Below are 24579 nucleotides of genomic sequence, written 5' to 3'. Positions count from 1 at the left end.
TCTCTTTCATGAAGAAAACTTCATCACTCACAGATGCTGATTTAACATACATTTGTTTTTCATAACCAACGTTATGTTGGTCTAAACATAATGATAAGTTAATGTAAAAATGTACAATTTCAAAAAAGATACGATGGCCCGTTCAACACATGTTGCATGCAGTTGCGCGATGCGTCATCATGATCGATTTCACACTCCTGCTTAATTTACATCAGACTTGTTTTTATCACAGTTTGATCAGAAAGGCGTCATGGTGGAGACAGTCGGGTTTTTGTTTAGTTAACACACGCAAAGCCTAAGTTAAACGTCAAACCATGAGGCTACCGAGTGGCAGAAAAGTCGTTGTTTTAACTATTCATTATGAGGCAGCTATATTCATGAGTCGGCCATTTTAGGTGTGCCGGGGACATTACTCGGTGACACCAGGAAGTACATTTTAAGATAAAGGTTCCGTGTTGTTGGGTTTCTGTAAACAATAATGAATTTGCTTTGACGTGCAGTGATTACAAAATAATAGACTTATTCATATGTGCTTAATATCGACGTGAATAATCACTATTTTCAATTTTACCTTCGGGGATTGAGGCCACAAATTTCTGGGCGTTTCCATTGTGACATCATGTGAGCTGACTGACACGTACTGTTTTGTTAAAAAAAAGGAAAGCAGGAAGAAGAAAGGCAGTCAAACAGAAAGCTGAGAGAAAGCTAGGAAAGCTAACAGGTAGGTACTTCGTGTTAGCATTTTTGTGCGTGTGCCCTCGGTGTATATTATCAACGGTAACCGTGACATTAACAGCGTTTATCCGTCGAAGAGCGAACAAGACGTCGAACTGTGTTAACAGCGGAGCTAACATTAGCTAGCCAGACTGCTCGTTTTTTTAAACGCTTTCTGATTAGCGACGTTAGCTATTAATGCGACAGCCATAAACGTCAAACAGTTTGTGGATGTGTGGCTGTTGCCCGGCTGCCCTGCCCCATTTCAAACAACACGTTTATTTACGAGTTAAACGAATTTATTTCGATGTTGTTGCTAGCTAACGGCTAAGGCGCTAAGACGAACTAAAAGCATAGCATGTCAAAAAGCTTGTTAACTCGCTGTTTTCTGACAGCTATGGCAACCCGTCGCTTGACATTTTAGCGATAACCTGTTGTGCAATTTAGGGTTTTAAGGTTCACTGAACTACGCACTTGAACTACGCGTCGCGCACATACTTCGGTTTATTTTACTGTTGAAAACAGCGAAGCCACTTCAGTAAAAATTCTCCGTTCAGAATTTTATTGAATGACTTAGGAACACAAATAATACAGATAAAATCAAAGTATTTATTGTTCAGAGTGGTGTCTGTTAATGTTATATTTTTAGGCTATTGAACCACATGATGTGAAGTAGAGAGCTCGAGTAAACATACAAAGTTGCTTTTCACTACTGATCATTAACAAATGATTGTGCCTGTGCTGTCTGTGATTGTGACAGTTTACAATAGTCCTGGTTGTAAAACAGTTTTATTCCTGACCGTTAAAGTTCTTGTGATTCGCATGTGTTTGTGTTCAGAGGAGAGAGTCGTTGTCCAGTGAAGAATCTCTGCAGACCTCTGGCCCTCCCTGGTTCCATCATGAACGTGTTTGACCGCAACATCAACATCGACGCCCTCTTCAAGTTCTCCCAGATGTACGTAAGCCTGCAGCAGTCCAGTCCTGTACTTTACCCACTGTAAGTCAGGCTCCCGTGGTGCTCACTGTAATCTCTCTCGCAGATCTCATTCCACCCAGGCGCACTTGAAGAATGTGTACTCAAGCCTGGCAGTTTGTATGTTTGTGGCAGCGGCTGGCTCATACGTCCACGTCGTCACGCGTTTCTTTCAGGTAATACTGACAGTAAAACAGAGTCTACCTGTCTGGGTCGATCCTTAGACCGATGCAAATTGTTCCCTTAAGCAAAGCACAGTACATTTTGCTTACTAATTTGCATGCTGAGTCTAGTTAACCTGGTGTTTGATGTAATTCACTACAGATAAATGAGGTTGGACAGTATCCACCCCAGTTAAATAGTGGTATTTGCTGTGACATATAGCAGGTTTTTGTTGTACGATTTTTAGTGGATGCAGTCCTTATTTTCGGACAGATGGACCGCCTCCCATCTAAAACACAGCAGGAATCCCTGGAGTCAGTGTCTTGTGTGAAGTCTTTGGTCACTTGCAGTGAGCTCCTCGCCCACTGAGCACAGTGCTTTGTTGCATGTTTGCCACTATCCCATGTTTTATGTGATAACAGCAGACATGTGTGGGGTCTCCTGCAGCGTGATACTTTTAACTTCACATCATGTTTACTGCCAGCAATCCTTAGTGTTAATCTGGGGTGTACATTTGTAGAAGATACTGATGTTGGAATTCTCCTTTTCGTGGTCTAAGCATGTAATCAAACAAGTGTCATCATTTTTGGAAAAAGTTTGGTTATATATGTTGTAAAAGTTGTAAAAACTGAGGATCAGAAGCATTTAACATGAAACAACAAAAAGCAGCTTGGGCACTACAGACACACTGCAGAATATCCACACTGATCAAAGTGCAGGTCTGTAATATGAATCAGAACCACCGTAAGATAAACAAACAGTTAAGATAAGACAACGTTTTTCTGTTTTGACACCTTATGGGACTCCTGTTGATTCAGAGATGTTAAAGGCTGCCTTGAGCTCAGGACAGGATGCTGCTGTTGCCATATTAATTCAGCATGACAAATGAGTAATTGCTTTTAGTAAATCTTCTGCCCCATCTTTTCCTCGCGTCCTTGTCCTCAGGGTGGGATCCTGTCTGTGCTCGGCTCCCTGGCCTTGATGTTCTGGCTCGCCATGACGCCACACAACTCCGAGACGGAGAAGAAGAGACTGGCCATCCTCGCGGGGTTTGCCTTCCTCACAGGTAAACTCTTGGCGTGATGAGTAAAGATTCAAAGTTGTCACGTGGACAGGGCTGTCTTTGTTAAATCAGAGTTACGTCCCAGTCTGACAGCTGCGTTCGCCTTCCTCTCTCCCTCTCCAGGTCTTGGCCTCGGCCCCACACTGGACTTTGTCATCGCCGTCAACCCGAGGTGTGTGAGAGGTTACTCAGTGTTTACTATCTGCACTTCAGGGGCTAACAGCTGGCTGAATACAAGTTAAACATTATAAACAACGAGAAGAGTGCTGTGTGGTGGTTGGCAGCCGTCTGTCTGTCTGTGGGTCTGCACACATCTGGTTGAAGGTGTTTATTCACTGGAAACTTGGTTTGTTTCTCCTCAGCATCATCGTGACGGCTTTCATGGGAACCTCTGTGATATTCATCTGCTTCACTCTCAGCGCTCTTTACGCCAAACGCAGGAGCTACCTGTTCCTCGGAGGTAAAGGAAGTTTATTGACTTCCTGATGATTTATGACACAAAACAAACACTCTTTTTTTTTTGTAGAATTTGATCAAACTGTGCTTCTTCTCAGGCACACTGATGTCCGGCCTGTCCCTCCTCTTCCTGATGTCTGTGATGAACATGTTCTTTGGCTCCGTCATGCTGTTTAAGGTAGCGGCTCCGCCCCTCACCGACTGATTGATCGGCTGTGTGGATCGTAACGTGCCGTGAGGTAATCTGTGTGTCTTTTCCCCGACAGGCGCACATGTACCTCGGCCTGCTCATCATGTGCGGCTTCGTCCTGTTCGACACTCAGCTCATCATTGAGAAGGCGGAGAACGGAGACAAGGACTACGTCTGGTGAGGCCTTCTTAGTCCCGTGTGCCTGAGCCCATAGCCTGCCAGGCTCACACCTTCACTTAAAGCAAATCTGTCATCCCAGTGAGGTGCACGACTTCCTGAAGCAAGAAGCCTTTTTCTCTGTCCGAGGTGTTAGATGAGCTCAGCTTTTAGATGAATACATTTAACAAACAAATGCTTTTTATTTTAGTGATTCTGAATGTTAGGTTTTGTTTTGCTGCATATGTAATGATTCTGAAACAAACGTCACACACTTTGTTTTCTGAAGGCACTGCGTCGACTTGTTCCTCGATTTCATCACCATCTTCAGGAAACTGATGGTCATCCTCGCCATGAACGATAAGGTACTGAGAGCATTTGTCTAATCCTTCTCTTTAGTGCTTACCTGATGAGTCTGGTCACGTTCTGCGTTTTCTTACCGTCAGCAAATCCAATGAAAAGAGCAAAGCCAACACTCAGTAAGCCAGTCTGTGTTTCTGTGCTGTCGAGCCGCATGCTAAAGCTATCAAAAACACATCTGTGGTCCACGCTGTTGTCCCGATGTCCCTTCGTTCTGGTGAACATGCGCTCTGTAGTTTAATCTGAGCCGGTCTTGCGTAACCCGCTGATGACACCCGGTCCACGACTGGGAGCAGTTCCCAACAACTGCTCTGTAGTCCTTGAAGTTGAAGTAATTAGTAAGTGAAGTAATTGAAGTAAGTCAGGAAGCGCTGAGAGACCAGCACGTGGTTGGCGTTGCTCCTTTCATGGGATTTGTTGACAACAGCAGTAACAACGCTGCTGATAAAATGCTGCCCTGCTCACTGAAATTAAAAAACATTTCATTTAGCTCCAGTAGAATCTGTGCACATGCTTTTGGTTTCATTTGCTGAGTTTTGTTTTTGCTAAGACTTTGAAGAACTCGGCAGCAACATGTTTTTCAGTCCTTGTTCTGGTTCACGTCTGTGAACATTTTGGAATTTAAATTATGTGCACTTCATCGATTTGTCCAACAAAAGCCTCATTCACCTTTGTGTGTAGTGGTGGAAAGTAATCAGTATTTTCTCAAGTATAATTTTGAGTATTTATACTTGTTTTGAGTGCATCCATTTTCTGATACATTTTATGTCTGCTCCATTTTATTTCTGAAGGAGATGTTGTAGTTTAACTCCGCTGCGCTTGACAGACATGCAGTAACTAGTGACTCTGATTAAAACATTTCATGAGATTATTAAATAGGATGTTGTGTTAAAGATGAAACCTGCGGTTCCCAATTGTGAATCAATGTGCAGTTGAGGCTCCACTTCTGACTAACTAACTTTATATAAAGCCTATAAACTGACAATCTAACATATGTAGAAGATTTGACTGATGTGAGTACTTCTAGTGCTTCTTCTTCTTAGTGGTGTTATGCGTCTTTCTAAATGAGATTATTTATTTCTTTCTCAGGACAAGAAGAAGGAAAAGAAGTAAAGCAAGTTTTAAGCATCTGGAAATTCGAAACAATTTGTCAGACAAGGCACAAATTGCGACGCACTTGGTGCTTTTCACTTTCTGTCTTCATTTATGGAATTAACTCCTATGTGGTTCTATATTATTGAAAATTACTTTTGATCTATTTTTTTCAAACTTACAACAAAGGTTGAATGTAAGTTTTATGTTAAACTAATGCTAGTCCCCTCATGGCTGTGAATGGAGAGTAGACTCACGCTGCAGTGAATGCGCTTGGCCTGTAGAGGGCAGCGTTGCCCTAATGAAGACTCCCAGAAGTTGAGCAGAAGATTTTTCTTTACTGTTATTTAGTGCCATAAATTAATGACATGATAGGCTCCTTTTTAGTGGGTCGTGTGAGCTTCTGAGACAGATCTTTGTTTTATTTGAAGTTCTGTAATTTCAGTTGTTGATTTGCTTATTTATAGTTTTCCTCTGTTCTCTTTGGTGGATATGATGTTGACAACAGACCTCCTCCCTCCTTCTTGACAGCAAATTTTGTGTTGGAACCAACATTTTGAGTAAAAGTGGTGACGCCTGGTAACGCTGACACAAACCATGAAAGCCTGTCAGACTCACTTAAAGTAGCTTAGGTCAGGATTTTGGACTTTTGGCTGATTCTGTGCCATGTGTCCATAGTTTTAACATGGAAAGCAAAGATTGGTGAGTTATTCAGTCCTCTCCCCGTGTAAATTCCTCTGAATCTCTTAAATGCTTTCATATGATCAACTGACACATTATTAGACCACCGACCCCCCCCTCCCCATTGATAATATTTTTGCATTGTATTAAAGAAAGTCTATGAAAGCCACAGTAGTCGTACATTTTGTTTCTTATGGGTATAATTAGGGTGAAAACCAATTCTTCCGCGTTTTGCTGGAGACCCAGTAAAGGACCGCTGGGGGAGAATCACTGGTCTGAGTATCTGTTGTCTAGAAATTAGTTTGCCAAATGATGATGTTAATCTTACAATTTTTTGCAAGTGTATACTGTGAAGAATTTATTTTATTGATGTAAAATTGGAACTAGTAATTTGATACATTTGCTCAAATAAATGTGTTGAACGTACTGAATCAAAATGATTTCGTCTGCCGTCACTCTTTCTGGACAGAAAAATTCTCCCTGCAGAGTCGAGGTGGAATAAATACTCACATCCTGTGACCGAGCAACCCTTAAAATGTTCAGAACAGTAATCTGCAATCTTTTCATAATCATTTGTTGTGCCTCTGTGCTGATGGGTAACGTGTGGTTGAGTTGCATTGTGGGTAATGGAGGCATGAGCTATCTGATTCCGTAGCAACAATTTTTAAACTCCGTCACGGGTCACATGATGTAGCATGAACGCGGCATTAAAGTAAATGTAGTCTCTAATCAGTACTACAGTCCAAAAGAACCACTTTGCACCGCGCTAAATCAAAACATTTTAATTAGAAAGTTGAAAAAAATGGCAGTCGGTACTGACCTCTACTGGCTAGGGAAGGAACAGCAACAGAGATGTTGAAATACAAGATATGAACGTAATCTACTAGGCGAAGAGACTGCAATTTTCACAGAAAGATTACCAAAAAAAAGGATGATGTACATTTAAAATAAATAAATAATAGAAATACATATTCATTGAATAGTGTGGCCATTTCTCTTACCTATGTTATTATTGCTGGTATATATTACCTTTAAATGTATTATGATTTAAAACAGACAAAACAATATCAACATGATCAATAAAATCGTTTATACATTTAAAATTGTGATGCATGAGTTTAGCAATAAAGAATCACAGACATGAACATTCATTTTTTTTCCCAGGAGCTCCATGGTTATTTTTTCTCTTTCAATACATTATGCGGTGAAACGATGCCGAGAACAGAACGGATGTATTGATACAGTACAGCACCGATCGGCTCTTTGCTGCCTCCGCGATGTACAGAACAAAGATCCACCTACCAGGATGAGAAAAACGAAAGACACGTTGCTGAACAGCTATCAGGAGCGACGACTTGTGTGCTAATCGTTAGCTTAGCCATGCGTTTCGTAGTCCTGTATACATGAATTAAAGAGAAGTGTCTGCAGTCAGATCTGATTGTGAAAAAGTGATCAACCTATAGGGTGGCTTTTGGCTTCATGTTTATTGGAAATCCTGAGGAGAAGTCCTATCAATCCACATTTCCAGTTGCAACAGAGAAGCGGCTGATGGGACGGCGTGTCAGCAGCATCACAGTACAGCCAGACATGTTCAGAGCGGTGCTGCGTCTTACTGTCTGTGGACGAGATGAGCATCCGGTCCTCTGTGGATCATCCTTGGCTGCCGCAGGACGACAGACTGTCATACAGAGAGTCGCTGAGCGACTCGGGGGTCTCCAGGACCTGAGGACGGCTCGGGGACAGGGCTTCCTCCGGACGCTCCCTGAGCAGCTCCAGCCCGGCCTCCCGGCTCATCTCGGGGACGCTAGGAGCGCGAGTCTTCCCCCTGCGGCTCATCCCCGACTGGGCGGGGACGGGCAGGCTGCCTGGGTCCACCACCCGGCTGGAGGAGGGGCCGCCGGCCTTCATGCTCTGAAAGGATGCAACTACGTCAGGTCACATGTTTGATCTTATGTAACGCCTTCAGGTGCAAAAACAGTAAAAGTGGGTTGCAGAAATCGTCCAACTGTGAATCTTTAATATTCAGCTGATTAATAATTTCTAAAGGGAGAATGTGGTTCTGTGTTTTTTCATTATGTAAGACGTGAGTGCAGACTTAAAAATGCATCTCTGCTTTACTGCCTGCAAAGTGTTTTCAGTCTGCAGGTGACCCAGATAGGTCCTTCTGCCTGCTCCTACACAGCAGTTTTTCCATAAGAACGGACGATCAAATGAAACACACTGATCAGATGATTATAATACTGACATCCTGATTTTCCACACGTCATCTACTGCATCTCTCGCTTTGTCCTCAAAGAGCGATCCTGTTTCTTCACCTGAGGTTTCTTCCAGTTTTTACCAGTAAAAGCTTATTTTTTTTTTTTTTGCATCTGGAGGTCCCTTCCCTAAACACAGGGGGCGCTGTACACCACAGAGGCAATGCTGAGCTGTGCGGATAAAACTTTTCAACCTGAAGTTTATCACCTTAACCTTCACCTTCCCTGCAGATTTGAGTGTAAAAGCCACGAAATGTGTGTTTTATTTGAAATGTATCAATCATGGATTTAACTTCTGTCCCTACCCCTCTGAATGGTGATCCAAAGGGTACCGCCTCCTCCTCCTCCTCCTCCACTGCCAGGTAAACCTCTGCAGGTCCTGCCGGAGTCTTCAGGTTGGGGAAGGTATAAGTCTTCGAGCGAGGAGAAAACATGTTGGCTCCATGAGCCTCTTTGTCTGCAGATGGAGCGATCAAAGACATGTTTACATAGTTAGTTTAATTATTAATCAAAAAAAAATCTAATGCCATAACTAGAAGTAGAAAAGGACTCACTTGTAAAACACAGAGTGAATAAAAGCACATGAACAGAACAGTTTCTGTTGGAAGGTAAGCAAATCTGATCATTTGTCTTTTTTTACTGACAGTTTGATAATTTTTTTTTACATTAAAGCCTTACAGCATGACTCTTAGTATCATCTGCTGTTGGACAATAATCGGCTGGCAAAACCATTTAAGATGGACGACATGAGAGTGAAGCCTAAACATCTGGATGCCCCCTGGTGGCTGGCTGCAGTACAGCTCATAAACTCCTCCCCCTCCATGTTAGCACATGAAACATGAGCCAAAGTATTAACTCAAAGTGCACATCAAATAAAGTTTTCTCGAAGATGGTTTCTGTCATTTTAGGTATTTCTTATTGCGTTGTCCAGTTGATTTTTCTGATAAATTTTTTATTTGATGCTACAAAAAGGCACTGAAACGTCATGACTGACAGCTGAGCGCTGCTCCTGATTGGCTCAGACGGGTGTACGGGCAGGTTCTGCTTCAGACTCTGGCTCCAAATGACATCACCAGAACAAGCTGGCAGTGCTCATATCTGGGATATTTTGGTTTCACTTCAGTACAGTGGGAGGAAGTGGAGACGCGTTGGCCATCTTTACGTTAACAAGCACACCTGAGAATACGTCCTTCATGTCTTGTGAATTAAAAGGTGACAAATGTATTTCCTCTATAGGACGATCATCACTTCTTGTTACAGAAATGCTGCTTTTATGTCTGTCTCAGCACTGCCACATAAAACCACTTTGTGACCTCCAGTGATAAGTAAAGTAGTCTGTTGTCACCTTCACGGACGATGCCGGCAGAGCCTCTTCCCTCCAGCATGGCGCCGTACTGAATGGTGGGGACGAGCTGTTTGTGGGGCGTGTAGCACTCCTCCTGCGACGGCAGCTCTCTGTCCAGGGTTCGGGCCCGTCGCCCGGCCCTCCCCGGGGAGTGATGCTCGGCCCCGGCCCTCGTCTTGGACAGGCCCCGTCCTGCTGCTCCGCTGCTGCAGTCCGGCAGGGGGAACGTACCGATGCCGCTGTCCAGGGTGTATGTGGAAGCACCAGAACCTGCTGAGGAAGGAAAGGAGAGGGAGGCTCAGTGGCTTAGCAGGCTGCGTTAAAAATAAAAGTAGACTTTAAAAAAATAGACAAAAAAATGTCATTTGGTACCTGTTGTGAACGTGTTAAATTTTGTGACAAATATTAGATAAATGAGCTAAAACAAGGAGTATAATTATAGTATAATAACTGCGTGTCAAACTGATGTTGAAATGTAAAAATATAAATGAATTAAATGCTCAAATAATTTAAGAACCAAAAAAAAGCACAAAGAAGAATTAAAAAGCCAACGTAATGTGGTGTAAACGAATGAATTCCTGATTATTTATTGGATCTGTTACCGCTGCCTCTGGATTTATTTCCTCAGGGGGCGTGGCCTCATTTATTTACCTTTGATATGCTAATAAAGGCTGTCAGGTCTGTTAACACACACAAACATGAAACAAGATCTAACAGTCATTAGAGAAAAACAGAGAAAGAGAGATGAGTTGATGAAGGTTGGCAAAAGCAGCATTTTAATGCGGCAGCTGCTCGAGGCAGAGCCAGTGAGGGATACTTTACACATGGAGTCATCAATCCATAACAAGTTGTCATATTTTATATGATGATCACACATTTTGACTGTAGAATATTAGACACACTTCGCCTTCGTTTGGAGATGTATTCTTATGCATTCATTTCTCAGCGTCTTTACACATTTGGCTCATTTCTTCATTTATCTATTCCCACACTAGCTGCACATAAGGGCGGTCTGATCTTCCACAGGGTCACTAACCCTGAAAAACGCCACACATCCCTTTCCTCTGGCAGGCTCCTCTTACCTGCGAAGTGCTGCGAGTGAACTGAATCTGCGAGGTTTTCGTCTGATGTGATCTTGCCGATTCTGTCTGGTCCCTGCACGAAGAGAACAACAGAGAGGCAGATGGAGGAGTGAATGTACTGAGGGACAGGAAACAAATCAGAAGCCAACTTCAGGCTTGAAAGTCAGCGCGATGGAGAACAAATTCTACTGAGGCACCACTGAAACATGACAGCTTTATGCATCAACTGAAGGCGAGGCGCGTTTTTCCTTCCTGTCGGTTTGTTGTGTACACTGCTCAGTCTGTGTCTTCACCACAGAGGCGTAACCAACCTTCTCCATATCGTCTCTGCTGGACGTGTGACTGATGAGGTCGCTCTGCTGACTAAACATCGGCTTGGAGGTCTTGCAGTCGAAGGAGAGCCGGCGCTGGGGCATGCTGATCATGTCCTTCCCGTCCACCCTACATTTATCAAACACAAGTTAATTTCCCATTAACACGTCTCTGAAAAGTTAGCGTTAGCATTTTCCTTCTATGGCCGCTAGCAGTCTGTTCGCTTAGCTCACCTTCTTTATGACTCTTGAAAGGTTTCATGAAGCACATCATCATTAGCTGTGGGTTCTAACTGCATGTTGAGTGGAGACCATGAATCACTACAGGCGAGCTAATTCCAGCTTTAAAGTCGAAATTAGGTCGCGTTTGTTTGGTGTCACGCTGCCTTACTGATTACACAAAACACACTGCGTTTGGCCTTGTTGTATACAATATAAAAAAATATATTAACAATTTTTATAGCTCTATGAAGAATTTCTATTTAAGAGAAAAACACGAGTGACGATTTCTTCACAGAAGAAAAATAACAAATTTTCATTATTGCAAGGCTGAAATAAGTGAATTTTAGGCATTTTAGCTTAAGCAGTAGCTTGATGATTCTAAAGAAGACATGAGACTCTTACTGATCTTATTTAGCTGTGACCAAAAGATAAACTTGTCCCAAAAATGTTAAACTGCTTGTTTTAAAAGCACGGTTTGTTATCACAGCAGCCTCACAATCATCCACTTGTCCTTGTCCTCACCTGTTAAGCAGCTGCTGCATGAAGTTGTCCGAGCGAGCTCCTCTGTACATTACAGCCAGCTGTCCCTGAGCTTGGTCCATCACCACCTCACAGGAGTGACCCCGGCCTGACCTCTCCACGTACGCCCTCTCCTCCTCCAGGGCCCTCCTCAGCCCCTCGGCCTTCTCCATCAGAGTCGAGATGTTCAGGCCTTCCACTCCTTCTTTACACCTGGTGGCCATTTTCACAGAGTCCCTGCCCACTGAGGGGATGTTGATCTTCCACTCCTTCTTCTCATCTTTTGCTTTGGTTGCGTCGGTCTTGCGGCTCAGGGCGGGCAGTTTGCTCTTCTTCAGGCCGAACCAGCTCGCAATGCCGTTGGAGGTTTTCTGCTTGACCTCGCTGGTCTGCCCTCCTCGGTCCTGCTCCTGCAGCTTCAGCACGTTCTCCTCGATGCCCTTCATCACCTTCTGCTCGATGGCGGACTGCGGGCTAGGGACCGGCTGCGATGGCTTCTCCCCCTCACACGTTGGAGGTCTCGGAGGAGGAGGTGGCAGGCTGTCTCCGTACATCGGATTCTTCTTCCCTTTCCCGCTGATCTTGGTCCTCTCCTCTGATTTGGACGAGTAACGAGGGGCCTCCGGTTGCTTCCCTCTGTGGATGGACGGGCCCTGGCAAGGTTTGGACGGGGACTTTGGAGGGATTTTGTTGGGGCTGTTGCTACTGTGAGGGCCAACACCTGGTTTAAGGTTATAGGCCAGATTCAGGGAGCCAGGACACTTAATGTTGTTGCGCAGTACCTGTGGAGCATCTGTGTTGGGGGATGGCAAACCTATTTTGCTCTTGGAGCCTTCAGGCTTGGTCACACACAGTTCTTGTTTAACAACAGCTGGACCTGAAGATTTTACTGCCTGTTCATACAGCTGAGAAGAACCGGGGTACTTCAAACCACTACCACTACCTTTCGGTTTACCGTCCAAAGAGTCTGTGTACTTTGAATGTCTCTGCTCCTCTTTATGGAGCTCCATGGGCCTCTCTGCCGTCTTACTCCTCTCCTCTCCGTAGGTGCCCTCGTTCACCGTGTCAACTGGCCTCAGACCGACCTGTAAATCCTCGGAGCTCCTCAGCTTGCCCAGCGCAGCCAGCCTGTCTTTAAAAGCGTGGTGACTGGAATCAGCCTGGCATCTCGCAGCCCCGGCTGCAGGCCTCTTGGGAATGGAAGAGGAGTCGCTCCTCCTGGCTGGAGGCGGTGGCTGGGCCACCTCAGAGCCCTGCACAGTGATCTCCCTGACATCGGCCTCCTGTTTCTCTCTGGTTTGAGAGTAGCTAACTCTGCTCTGAGCTTTACTGAGGGCAGGGTTTGGTAGGCTGTGATGATTAACCCACACTGGGCTGTCTGAATCCTCTTCATCATCTGATGTGGACTCTGACGTCGAAGAGGATGACTGCTTTCGTTGAGGAGGGGGGTTGAGGACACTTTCTGGTAGCGATTTAACGAGCTTCCGTTCACCACCATTCGTCTTCGTTTGGGATGGAAGTGTGGTTCTTTTCTCAAGGCCCTGGGACGGCTCGTCCTCTCTCGAGCCGGTAGACATATTACAGACATTTTCATAATGAGGGACCCTCTGAGATACTTTGGGTGAGGAGGAGGGAGCTCCCATCTTTGAGCCTGCACTGGCTTTGGGTGCGGAGAGGCTGCTGTAGCTTATTTCCTTAGCGGGTGGGGAGCAGATGTCTTCAGGCTGCGGAGGGGAGGTTGGGGCTGAGTGTGTGGCGGGGTAGGACTCAGATCTGGAGGGCGGTGGAGGGGGCTGCCTGCACCTCTCTGTGGTGGTGGCTCTGCGTGTGGGAACAGGAGAGTGGTACACCTCGTAGTTGTTGGTGCGACAGGGGATCCTGGAGCTGCGGGTGAGTTGGGGGCTCAGACGGACAGCAGAGGTTGAAGGCTGAGACTTCTCGCCTATCGAGGGAATCTTCAAGAACTTGAGCAGTTTGGACGGGGAGTTGATGGCGGCGGCTTTGACGTCACTGAGGCAGGAGGGGCTGGGGCTGACGGAGGCACTGGCTCTCACAGAAGAAGCCTCCTGATCTGTGCTGTCTTGCTCGGGGAGAGCCGAGGGGTCGTTCGACATGCCGTCGGAGGAGAGCGCTAAGCCGTTAAGAACGCCGTCGCTCGTCTCCATGTCACAGTGGGAGATCTGTGCGCTCTGGGAGGTGGGACAGAAAGCAGTGAGCTCCTCAGAGGCAGCAGCGTTTAGACGAGTCTCAGAGCGATCCTGCTCTTGTTCCAGTCCCATCACATCCAGGCTCTGATCGGCTGCTTCTGTGACGGAGGAGTGAGCGGTGGTGCCTGCTGGTTGCTGGTGGGCTTCATCCTTGGTGCATTGTTTAGACGAGAGAACAGACTCCACTGTTCTGCTCTTACCGTGACATTCGCTTATAGCAGCTGCAGGAACTACATGGCTCTGGGTGGCGGAGTTGGCTTTTGAGGGACTACAGAAGTGGTTGCATGGCTTTGGAGGACTGTCCGGGCTCCTCTTGCAGTGCAAACAGCAGGTGTTCCCTCCCTCACACTTCACCGCCCCGTCGCCGTTGACATGCTGGTGTGCGTCAGTGTCGGAGCAGGAGCAGTGGCAGTGTGAGTGGTGGGATTTGCACTGCAGCGGGAGGGGGTCCGCAGTGGCCAAAACAGCCTCTGTGGACATGAGCACCTGGCTGTAATCGCAGAAAGACAAGCTCGTCGTGGACGGGTGGAATTTCAGAGGGTCCGTCTCCTCCATCTTGCGAAGGACCTCCAGGATGTGTGCTTTCTTCTTGAAAAAGGGAGACAGGGCCTCCATGGAAGTGGCAGGTCCACGGGGGCCCGGGGAGGCGTGCTGTGTGCGGTAGCCATTTCCCTTCGGAGAGAAAGAGATCTTTATCAGCGTACAGTTCAGCGCTTCACTGAGAGCCAAACAATTTGGTTCATGAAGACCTTTAGAGTGTGTGCGTACAGGAAATGAGTGCAGCGCAGATTAGCAGCAGAGGTCTTTTTAAAGCACAATAGTCGAAAAATGTCAGAGCAAGTTGTAAAGTCACACACACATTGTGGTCTTGTGAGGTAATGCCACTGTTTTTGCATGTTTGGTAAAGCTTTACTGCGAGACTCACCTTGGCTTGTGCTTCAGTCTGTGCAGGCTCCACCTGCTTGGCGGAGTCATTGTGCAGCTGTGCATTGTAGTCTGGGAGTGGTCCCGCCTGGACCTGTAACAGGAGATTCATGAGCCAATTATGATGACACTGTATACACTACAAGCTATTGTATACGCAGACAACTAGGAGCTACATTGTCCTGGCATCTGCTGGAACAATATAGAGCCGGAGTGAAAAGACTGAGATCCATTTACTGGCTCACCAGCGTTTGAAAGAATGAGGACGAATTAGAAACTCCATCTGGTCATGAGAATCAGAGCTGTGCACTGGCTATATTTACTCAAGTACTGTAGTGAAGTAAACTTCTGAGGTACTTCTACTTTACTGGAGTATTTCAATTTTATGTTAGTTTGTGCTTTTAGTCCACTACATAATCATCTGACAGCTGGAGTTACGGGTTACTTTGCAGATTGTGATTTTAAAAATTAAACACAAGATCAGAATATGAGATATGATAAACTGCTGTAGATTAAACTACCTGGTAGTTAAAGTAATTAAAATGAAGTCAGTATTATGAGTACCACACTTTCTTCTTCCTTGTAAAATAATGCCCACATTACCCACAATGCAACTCACCCACAGACAGCTCAGTGGGAGCTTCAAGTGTGCCATGCTAGCAGCAGCTAATGTGGCCTGGAGCCCCGAACCTCGATTAGCTACAGAGGTGTGGTAAACTCGCTTCTTCTTTCAAACTCCCCACCTCCATGACTTTTGTTTTCTCAAACTAGCCCCAACAGATGCCGACGCAACTGACATCATTTGAGGCAATTTTATTTAATCACACTTCGTACAGCTCCCTCTGGAGCCATGTGTAAAATTTACCTTATTCCCTTTAAGTAAAAGTAGTGATACATCAATGCAGAAATACTTAAGTACAGGATGTAAATATGGTGGTGGAGGAAGTTCAGGATGTATAACATGACAACCGAAGTTAAGTCGATTTACCTGGTAGTGAGCAGTGGGGTGGTTGGGAAGTTTCTGCTGAAAAAGCTCACAAAGCGCTCTGTTCTGCCTCTCCAGGTCAAACACCAACATCTTCAGTTTGATGCACTCCTCTCTCAGATCCTGTCCAATGACACACAGAGCAGTGGGATAAAAGACAGACCTCACTCTGTGACACCACAGTTAGTTAAAATGGTCCATAAGTCAGAAGCAGAAATGTGGCTTTACTTTACCTTTTGATTTAGCAGAGCTTGGACCACGTGGTTGGCCACCTAATAACAGAATATTACAGACAGACAGTGACTTTCTAGATGACTTGACTGAGCTGAATTTTTAAACGTTCTTCATTGCTAAATTTATTTCTATCCTGCAGCATGGGCTCACCTCATCCAAGCATCTCTCATAAGCTTCTCTCTGACTCTCGTTAGCCAACATCAGAGCAGAGTTTTCCGCCTGTGAGGAGACGATAAATAACAATAAAACATGCTGCTGAAAAACACATGCAATCATCATTTATTTAGATTTTATTTCTTGTGTCGTGTTTACAATTAAATTAAATTAAATGTAGTCCTTAGTGGTACACTGCTGAGGCTGTTCTGCAAATTTCTGTAAATTTCAGGCTTAAATTAACAACCCGCCTTTTAGTCGCGCACAGGTCAAAGTGTAAAGTCTTTTGAAAACTAGAACAAACTGAATAAAGGTGAAATAATGTGTTAGCTGTAGTTTATTTTAAATTACGTGGTTGTACAGCTACTGGATTAAAAAAACTGTAGTGACTAATAGTTCCTCTTGTGTGCAGGAAGTTAAGATCTTGTGAAGCTGTATCAACATGTTATTTTTATGTCAATGAGAACACGTTTCCCTTTCTGTCGTTTGTCATGCTGTTTATTTTCTTATATTTTAGATGTGTTCTTGTTGCCTGTTTTGAGCAAAAGATGGGTTGGATGGGTGAAAATTCTATGAAGAATTATCAAAGAATAAATGAAAATTATATAAAGGACAAGTTCAGGATTTTTAATTTATATACTTCAGGTCTCCTGCAGTAAATCTGCTCATTATTCAAATTTAACTTGTGATTTGCGGAGTGTTTTGTTAGTTCACTCGCCTCTAGCTCTCTCAGTCGGTCCATGAGCTCGCTGCTGTTGTCCTCCAGGTAAGACTCCACGTCTCCCTCCTCGTCCGAACCGAAGTCCTCATCGCACATTCTCTGTTCTGTCTCATCAGACATTGTTCTCATCTGAAACACAGAAGGAGACGATGCAATCATCACCCTCACAACCTCTACAGGAAATAACGTCGGCGTCCGGCACTTCTGACTCTTAAAAATCAATGGGTGAAGGGCAGCCTTTAGCCTGACAGGTGATACACTGGGCAAAAGACGCCCACTGGTCTGAACTTACATTAATGACTTCAGCATTTTGACCAACTCAGGGCTTTGTGTAGACGAGCTACATGTTGGTCAGCTGGACAGTAAGGGGACACTGTCCACAGAGTTTAAATACATAAATGTAAATCAAACTGAGAACTGTGAAAGTGAAACTGTAAAAGCAACTATCTGCAGCTGGGGAGCCATAACATGAAGACAATCACAAGAAGGCATCTACAAGTGTCTTCTGACAAAGGTAACGCAGCTAGTTGATTTAGTTGATTTAAGTCAAAAAATCGTCAAAAATATTGGAGTTTCCCAAAGCCTTCAGCAACATAAAAAAATACTTAGATTAAAAAGATTTCAAACAGAGAGAAGCAGCAAACCTTCACATTTCAAAATGAGGAGACAGCAAAACGTTTGCATCATGATGCTAATTGTTGATTAATTTTCTGTCGATTCCAGCTGTCTGTATCTGAACCCTCCTGCTGCAGTAAACCCCACCCGTCTGCTTCACTGAGCAAACCAAAACAAACACACTGAGGATACTCGTGAACCGAGATCTGCTTCACGTCAGACTGTTCTCATCTCCCCAGACTGATGTTAATAACATTACGCTCTGTTTACACTCCGTTTATCCGATGGCCATAACATTATGTTTCAACACTTCTTCAGGGTTTCATTCCCAACACAGAGGTGGACAGTCCACAGGTGCATCCTCTCTCCTCGTGTGGCCCACAAATCATTCCCCTCCCTTCGCCATCATGGAGGATCTTCCAGTCCCTCACATGTACCTTGAGGAGATGAGCAATCAAGGAGGCTTCCAGCGCTTTAAGCAACAACCGGTGTCTCCTCGCTCATCGCTCACCTTGCTGGGAGAAGCTGAGAGGTGAGGAAGAGTCGTGAGGGATGGAAGGAGCAGACACATTAGCTTAATGAAAAGCCCCCCAAACCTACAGGGCTAAGGTGTCTACGCTGCAGAGCCTGTCGCTGGCTCTGCATCACAGTACCTGCTGTATACTGAGGATTACTGAGCAAACTCATTAATCCATCCATCCTGCATTGTTTCAGATTCACACATTGAGTAGTAAGATGAGCCTTTGTGTCCATATTCGTGTGCTTCAGCAAGTCCACAGATCAAACTGCAGCTCCACGCTGAGCACACAGGCTGTGAGCTCGCTACACTGCAGGATACATGGCCCAGAACCAGTCGAGTAGGCCTGGCTCCAGGTGTGTGTATGTGTGTGTGTGTGTGTGTGTGTGAGTGCGTGTGCTGACTGACTGCGAGGGGAAGTAGGCGTGTTGCCGTGGACCCAGATCCAACCGTCACATCTTAAGGAGTCATTAGAGCGGATGAGACGAGCCTCATTCTGTGGCTGGAGGCCAATCAGGAACTGGCACAGTTTACAGCTTTCCTGTCTTGGACAGGTGGTACACACAAACACACCGCTGTGTGTGTGTGTGTGTGCATACAGAAACATTCAGATATTTAGAGGGCAGGATGCTCAATGTTTTTCATGTGTTTCAAAATATTTACAACTCTTTCTTTAGAACACGAACAACATAATCTATTGTTACGCAACATTTTTTTAGTTGTTAAACCCCATAAAAAGACAAAAGCTAACAACGAATTGATCCTAAAAACAAGTATTTCATAAAGCCTGACTTATGCTACTCTTCTGTGCCATAGAGCTCTATCGCTGTCTAATTTACTTGTGTTTTGGGTCTTGAATGCGTCTCTGCTAAATGCTCGTCCCTCCTCGGCCGTTTTGTGATGAGACTTGGTGATGTGCAGTTACAGAAAACGAACCAAAACAAGCTGAGGGCCAGAAAACCGAAACAATGGACTGAAAGGGGCTAAAAACTACTCTGTGGAACTGAAGGGAACTCCAGAGTCGAGTGATAATTCTCTGCAGGTCCCTCTCACATACAGGCAAGTCATGTGATCCATTGTTAGTACATAAATACTCATTAAAGCTGCTTTAAAGATTTATGTCTTTAAAGCAGCAGGAGTGAACAGCCTTGTGGCTGAGAGCCACACACAGAGGGAAGAAGTACTGAGAACACAGTGTGCTTCTATCTCCTTTTGATTTGCTGATGATCGTAACGACAGCCTTATGCCTTAAATTGAAAACTACAAAACAAACCCTTTTCATAGTTCACAGTAGACTAATTGATCAACAGAAAATTATTTAGATGAATTTTTCATTCAAAACTGTCAAAGCTTCACTGGTTCCGGCTTCTCAAAGGGAAAGCTCGTGTCTTCACACTACAGGAAACTGAATGTATTTGGGTTGTGCTGTTGGTCTGGCAAAAATAATCATCAGATGAATCAATGATGAAATGAATCTTTTAGTTGCAGTCCAAAAAAGCATCACGTGGGTGATACTCTGGTATAAAACAACACTTACAGCAAGCATAAAACTATGCTCACTGTGAAATGTTCCATAGCTTCCCAAAGTGTCATAAGAAATCAGCAGAGAGCTTGTAACGCGAGCTGTTCGCAAAGCGTTTACAGGAAGATTATCGAACATCGCTGAGAATGGGGATCGTCAGCCCCGAACGGCAAACCTGATCAGCACCAGCCAAAGTGTAGGCCGCTTATTGAGCTACCATTGACTCAACACAGTCAGGTCTACATGTATAATGGAGAGCTGATCAATGCAGCCCATCTAAGAACGGAAGCAGATATTAGCCATCCGCTTGACCTTGGATCCAGGAACAATACAGAGTGGTTATAAATACCAGCTTTTCTCTTCACTAATGCACATTAAAGCTGCGGGCAGCAGGGCTGGGAAACATGCACACATCTCTCTCTCACTGTGTGTGTGTGTGTGTGTGTGTGTATGCATTTGTATGGAAATTACAGCGTGGACCAAAAGACAACAAAAGTGAGGCTAAATATAAACATGAAAATGTGGTTCTGCCCCGGCCGCCGTGGTTTCTTTTGATGTGCAGAGCTAACGTCACGAGCCTCAGCGAAAATGCCACGAGAAAGAAGCGTTTCCTAAAATAAGCCGTGTCCCATTTAGGCAGAATGCAACAGGCCTTCACGCCGAAAACGACTGCGGGATCTAAGTCCTATTGACGACCGATCACAGAGCTGATCAACTGACGACACAACACGATGGGGTTCAGTCATTATTAATCACACATCACTCCAGTCCTCAGATCTTTGCACTGGCTTCCTGAATGTGAAAAGACCTGATCCTTAAACTCTGCTGTTGGTTTATCAAACAATTCGGTATCAATCACAGACGAATTTGACAATAATTATCTCAATGAATAACTTTCATATTCATCACATATTCATCTGAATCATAAAACAAGAGAGGAGCAGCAGGAGAAGCTGCCATCAGAGAAAACTTGCTTTAAAAAATGACTGAAACAAGAGCAAAACAAGAGCAAATTAATTTTCTGTGGGTTGATTGTCCGTTATGAAGCGTCCAGACGTCTCTGACCGGCCAACCCTCATCTGACTTTCAACTGTTAACTTAGAACTTATTTTACTCTTCATTTATGTTTGTTTAAATACCATCTTGTTTCTTTTCTATATTGTCTTAATGCCTTTCGTGGCTCACGTATGGCACTTGACAAACAAACTTAAAGCCATCACAGCTGTGTGGGTGTGCTCGACCGATCACTCTAATCACTCGATTAATTGATGACTCATCTCAAGGTCCAACAGTGATGGAAATGAACACAAACACATTCAGTTTACTGCCATATACCACAAAGAAAAGAAGCTGAAACCAGAAAATGTTTGGCATTTTAGGGTTTTTCTCACATTCTGTCTTAAGGCCTGTTTTACTTCTGATGCACAGCACTTTAATCTGTCTCACTACTGAGACAAGAAGAGAGAACGAAGAGGCAGACAGAAAGCGAGAGCGAGCCAGCTGCTTTGTAAACTGCATTACTGTCATCACGGTGGTATTTCAGAGCCTGGCTTGAAACTGTGCACACAGAGGCTCATTGACGGGGCAGAGGACAGGGTCAATGTGTCCCGACGGGGGGGGGGGGCTGCAGTGCCAGGGAGCTCCTTCCACAGAGCCCGGCTGGCAGACTTACAGCCGCTGGTGCTGTGGGAGCTGATGGAGGAAAGCCGCGAGGGGAATGCAAACAGAGCTGATGTTGCTGAGAGGCGGGGGGAGCATCCAGAGCCTCCACTGAAGCACAAGCATCGCTACCACACAGCAGAAACACTCAGGTGTAGCAGGTGAGGGTCTAACTGAAAATGTTTGTATAATCTTCAAGAATTTCCCTCCAGGGAATAATAAAGGAATTCTGATTCTGATTCTGATTCTGATTCTGAAAAATGGTACATCGCAGCTGGGTGAGAAAAGAAATCAGAGAAAACAGCACAAGAAGAAATAAAATCATAATCAGCAGATTCACTGATTGATCGTTTTAGTCAAGTCCAAGCAAAAATGCCAAATATTTGAGGGATGTAATGCTTTTCATTGTGGTATCTGATGGTTAACTGAATTATTTTTGGGTTTTGGGCTGTTGGAGACGTGACACTGAAATGTAGGATCATTTTTCACTTTCCTGAAACATCTCGTGAAATACAGAATCAGGGCAGAAGCTGCTGTGAATCCATATGCATGGCCAGTAGCAAACATAACAATCATGTTTGTTTTGCAGTGAAAGAACAACAAAAGTTTTCATTTTGTTTCCTGTGACTCCTAAAATGAGGGAATACACGAGCGAACAGAGGAAAGGATGCTGATAATAAAAAAGGAAAAAGGAAGAAGACGCGAACAGATAAGAGTGAAGGTCAAAGGCGCCGCAGAGCTTTTTGTTTTTGAAAAAACAGCCACTAAATGCGACTGTGGCGAATGTAAACAAAGTGCAGCGAGGCTCAACGTTCACAGCTTAACGCTCCAATCAGTGAACAAAGCAGAGAGGATCATGTGTTCGCCTCTGAGCCAAGAGAGCATGATGTGCTGCTGCTGCTGCTGCTGCTGCTCCACGCGACACCTGAACACGAAGAGCGAGCTGTGGGGACACGGCTGCGCATTCATCCGCAAACAAACGAGGTGCAACCTGACCCCAGAGGAAAACTAACATCCACTGTGAATACACAGACACGGCGTCCTTTCAACAAATTACCCACCAGCGACGGCTGCAAAGCTCGGATTAACTTAACCCCAGTGTGCATCAGCGACGCGCAAAGTGATTTTGTGAAATTACCAACAAGCCTGATTCGACCATCAATTCCCTCCAAACTGGAGCCACAACGACAAATCGATCAGGTGATTAGTTAATCTGCAGCTATTTTAATAATCTGTTTATGATTTCAGTTCAGTTTACAGCCTAAACGACAGAAACTTTTCCACCTTCAGATTTTCTACTTGTTATTCTTCTAAGTTTGTGACGGCTGGCCGGACGAAGAAAACTAAAAGCATCGTCGCAAGATTCACTTTCACAGTTTTCAGTTTCCCAATTGCTGCCTTTCTGAGTATTTTTTGGGCTTTTGGTCTAACATCAAGAAATTTAGAGTAACTTGACTGATTAAAACAAAAACTGACTTGTATTATTGTGAACTGAATATCTTTGGATTTTTGGACAAAACAAGCAAGAAGATGCAGATGCACTCTGGATGATGTTGATGAGCATTTTTAGTACTGACACTTTACAGAATGAAAAACAATGAAAACACATAAAAATAATAGTTGTAGCCCAAGAGAACTGTTTAAAAAATGGTCACGTTTCTTGTTTTTCCAAATGGCTGCACTCACCTGTGGTTTCAGCTCTCGTTATGGTCCTTGAAGAGGAGTCAGTCTCCTGTCAGGCACCGCTGTCTCCCAACAACAAAACCAAGGGGCTGAGGGAGAGAAAACACAAGGGCATTTTCATAAATAAAGTCCCAGCATTGTTCCTCAGCAGAAAAAAACCTCCCGACATCTCTGCCTGTTTGTGTCTTCGAATAGCGAGACAGAAACCACAAGATCTCGCCATGTGCAACGAGATCTTGAAAAGTTTGGTGGTGGGTTTTGAGTTTTGGATTGCCAGATGGTTTGACACCAATGTCACCTCCGCATCGCACTGTGGAGGGCGAAGGCTGCAGCTTTCCTCCGAGTGAACAGGAAACCGGGAGGAGAGGAAGGCGCTCCATTGCCCCCGGGAGACACCAGCGCTCGGCAGACGCCAGCAAAGCCAAGACCACAAGCCCCCACTCTCCTCCATCTCGCTCTGCGCCTCTCCTCCTCTCGTCTTTCCTTTCATCTCTGAGTCATTGTAAAGTGTAATGAAAGAAAGACGGATGAATAATTCAGCAGACGCAGCGTTTAAGAACTCCCTTTTAATGTCTTTCTGATAACGCCGGACGCACAGACTTTACACGCCGAGTGTCACGCCATGATTCAAGTTTTCGGTCGAATGTGGGATTCCCCATTAACAGAGTCCCCGTTAATTACTTTCTACAAAGGGTCCATTTAAACCCTAAGAGGGACGCCCCGTCTGCTGCAGCGCCTCTCCAGCCGGCGTTTCGTCTCATCACTTCAGACATGTTTATGTGGCGAGCTGCACCTTTAACTCTTCATTTCAGCGCATGGGGGTAAGAGAGCCTGATCCTTTTAGATCTTGTCAAACTGAAATGGGATTAGAGGTGTTGAGCATCTGCCTGCTCAATCTGGGTTTTAATAGAGCAGATGATCTGGTCTAGCAGTGTCCTCCTCGGTTTACACCTGTGCCAGGACCCGTGATCTGTGATCCACGTCGTGGAGCGAGATCACAAAGATGGCAGATCACAGCGCTCAAAAATAAAAAGCACGGGAGACCTGGGAGATTAAACATCACCAGTATTAATTTACTGAGGACGGACTTGTTAGTTTTGATGGCTGGATGCTAGAAAAATCTCTAATTCAAAAGGGGTTCGGTGAGATGCTGCAGATGAGATTTATGGAATGAGGGCAATAAAAAACAGCAAAAAACAAAAGAAAAACCCTCACAGAATTTCAAAGGCGTCTCAGCTGAAGCAGAGAGAAGAAATGCACAAAAGCTTCTTAAATCATGTCAGTCGCACTCTTGGGGATTTGGCATAGCCAAGGCCGTCTCAGGATATGTCAAACACCATCCTTTCCATCTGCCAATCTGAAAAGGCGCAGATTGAAGTTCTTGCTGTGTAGGCATAGTGTGTAGGCGGGAGACATAAACAATAAGGCAAAATCCTAAATCCTTACATGCTGGAATTAAACCAGACTGAGGAGTCTTCCCCCCCGAAAAATGTAGGCCAAAGTCGCATTTTTTCGCAGACTGTTATCAACCGATTGTCTGCATCATTAATAAAGATGCAGATAAATATCAAAGAGATGTGGGTGAGACAGAATCAGGCTGGCGGACTCCCTCTGTGCCGTTTCCTCTCTGATGTTTGACTATGTAAACCGAGACGAATGGTACACAAGCAATATTTTGGATGAGGAGCGGAGGCAGTGGAGAGGAGGTGGGGGGAGGGGATGGAGGAGGGGAGCTCCCTTCCCAAAAGGCCTGAAAGGTTGGATGCGCGCCATGTATG

General features: G+C 44.8%; 2 protein-coding genes across 5 annotated transcripts in view; one reads left to right on the top strand and one right to left on the bottom strand.

Annotated features, from left to right (window-relative positions):
• Nucleotides 1-495: 495 nt before the first annotated feature.
• tegt (testis enhanced gene transcript (BAX inhibitor 1)) lies at nucleotides 496-6284 on the top strand. The gene is made up of 10 exons (XM_046396183.1): nucleotides 496-721; nucleotides 1553-1669; nucleotides 1755-1863; nucleotides 2795-2915; nucleotides 3036-3084; nucleotides 3275-3372; nucleotides 3467-3546; nucleotides 3635-3735; nucleotides 4004-4079; nucleotides 5164-6284. Exons 2-10 carry the CDS (start codon nucleotides 1614-1616, stop codon nucleotides 5185-5187), a joined length of 714 nt encoding a protein of 237 aa, XP_046252139.1. The 5' UTR covers nucleotides 496-721; nucleotides 1553-1613; the 3' UTR covers nucleotides 5188-6284.
• Nucleotides 6285-6914: 630 nt separating this feature from the next.
• nckap5l (NCK-associated protein 5-like) overlaps nucleotides 6915-24579 on the bottom strand; it is a 32678-nt gene continuing 15013 nt past the window's right edge. For 3 of the 4 annotated variants that reach the window (XM_046396170.1, XM_046396171.1, XM_046396172.1), the window contains exons 2-13: nucleotides 22805-22890; nucleotides 16803-16934; nucleotides 16082-16150; nucleotides 15931-15969; nucleotides 15701-15820; nucleotides 14714-14806; nucleotides 11585-14460; nucleotides 10841-10970; nucleotides 10530-10602; nucleotides 9448-9720; nucleotides 8408-8559; nucleotides 6915-7758 (exon numbers count right to left, since the gene is read on the bottom strand). In XM_046396170.1, the coding sequence (XP_046252126.1) occupies nucleotides 7498-7758; nucleotides 8408-8559; nucleotides 9448-9720; nucleotides 10530-10602; nucleotides 10841-10970; nucleotides 11585-14460; nucleotides 14714-14806; nucleotides 15701-15820; nucleotides 15931-15969; nucleotides 16082-16150; nucleotides 16803-16934 (4218 nt within the window). In that variant the 5' untranslated portion in view covers nucleotides 22805-22890 and the 3' untranslated portion in view covers nucleotides 6915-7497. The remainder of the gene's footprint in view (nucleotides 7759-8407; nucleotides 8560-9447; nucleotides 9721-10529; nucleotides 10603-10840; nucleotides 10971-11584; nucleotides 14461-14713; nucleotides 14807-15700; nucleotides 15821-15930; nucleotides 15970-16081; nucleotides 16151-16802; nucleotides 16935-22804; nucleotides 22891-24579) is intronic. The other variant, XM_046396174.1, reaches the window with a different exon arrangement.

Source organism: Scatophagus argus, chromosome 8 (genome assembly GCF_020382885.2).
Source record: "Scatophagus argus isolate fScaArg1 chromosome 8, fScaArg1.pri, whole genome shotgun sequence".
Taxonomy (NCBI): domain Eukaryota; kingdom Metazoa; phylum Chordata; class Actinopteri; family Scatophagidae; genus Scatophagus; species Scatophagus argus.
Note: the sequence above shows the minus strand (reverse complement) of the source record. Positions and strands in the feature narration are given on the sequence as shown.

Bases quoted from the DNA above. Each gene is read 5' to 3' on its own strand.
- tegt (XM_046396183.1), top strand. From the start codon at position 1,614: ATGAACGTGTTTGACCGCAACATCAACATCGACGCCCTCTTCAAGTTC. The intron at 3,736-4,003 runs GTGAGGCCTTCT...TGTTTTCTGAAG, and splicing joins GGAGACAAGGACTACGTCTG to GCACTGCGTCGACTTGTTCC. The intron at 4,080-5,163 runs GTACTGAGAGCA...TTTCTTTCTCAG, and splicing joins TCCTCGCCATGAACGATAAG to GACAAGAAGAAGGAAAAGAA.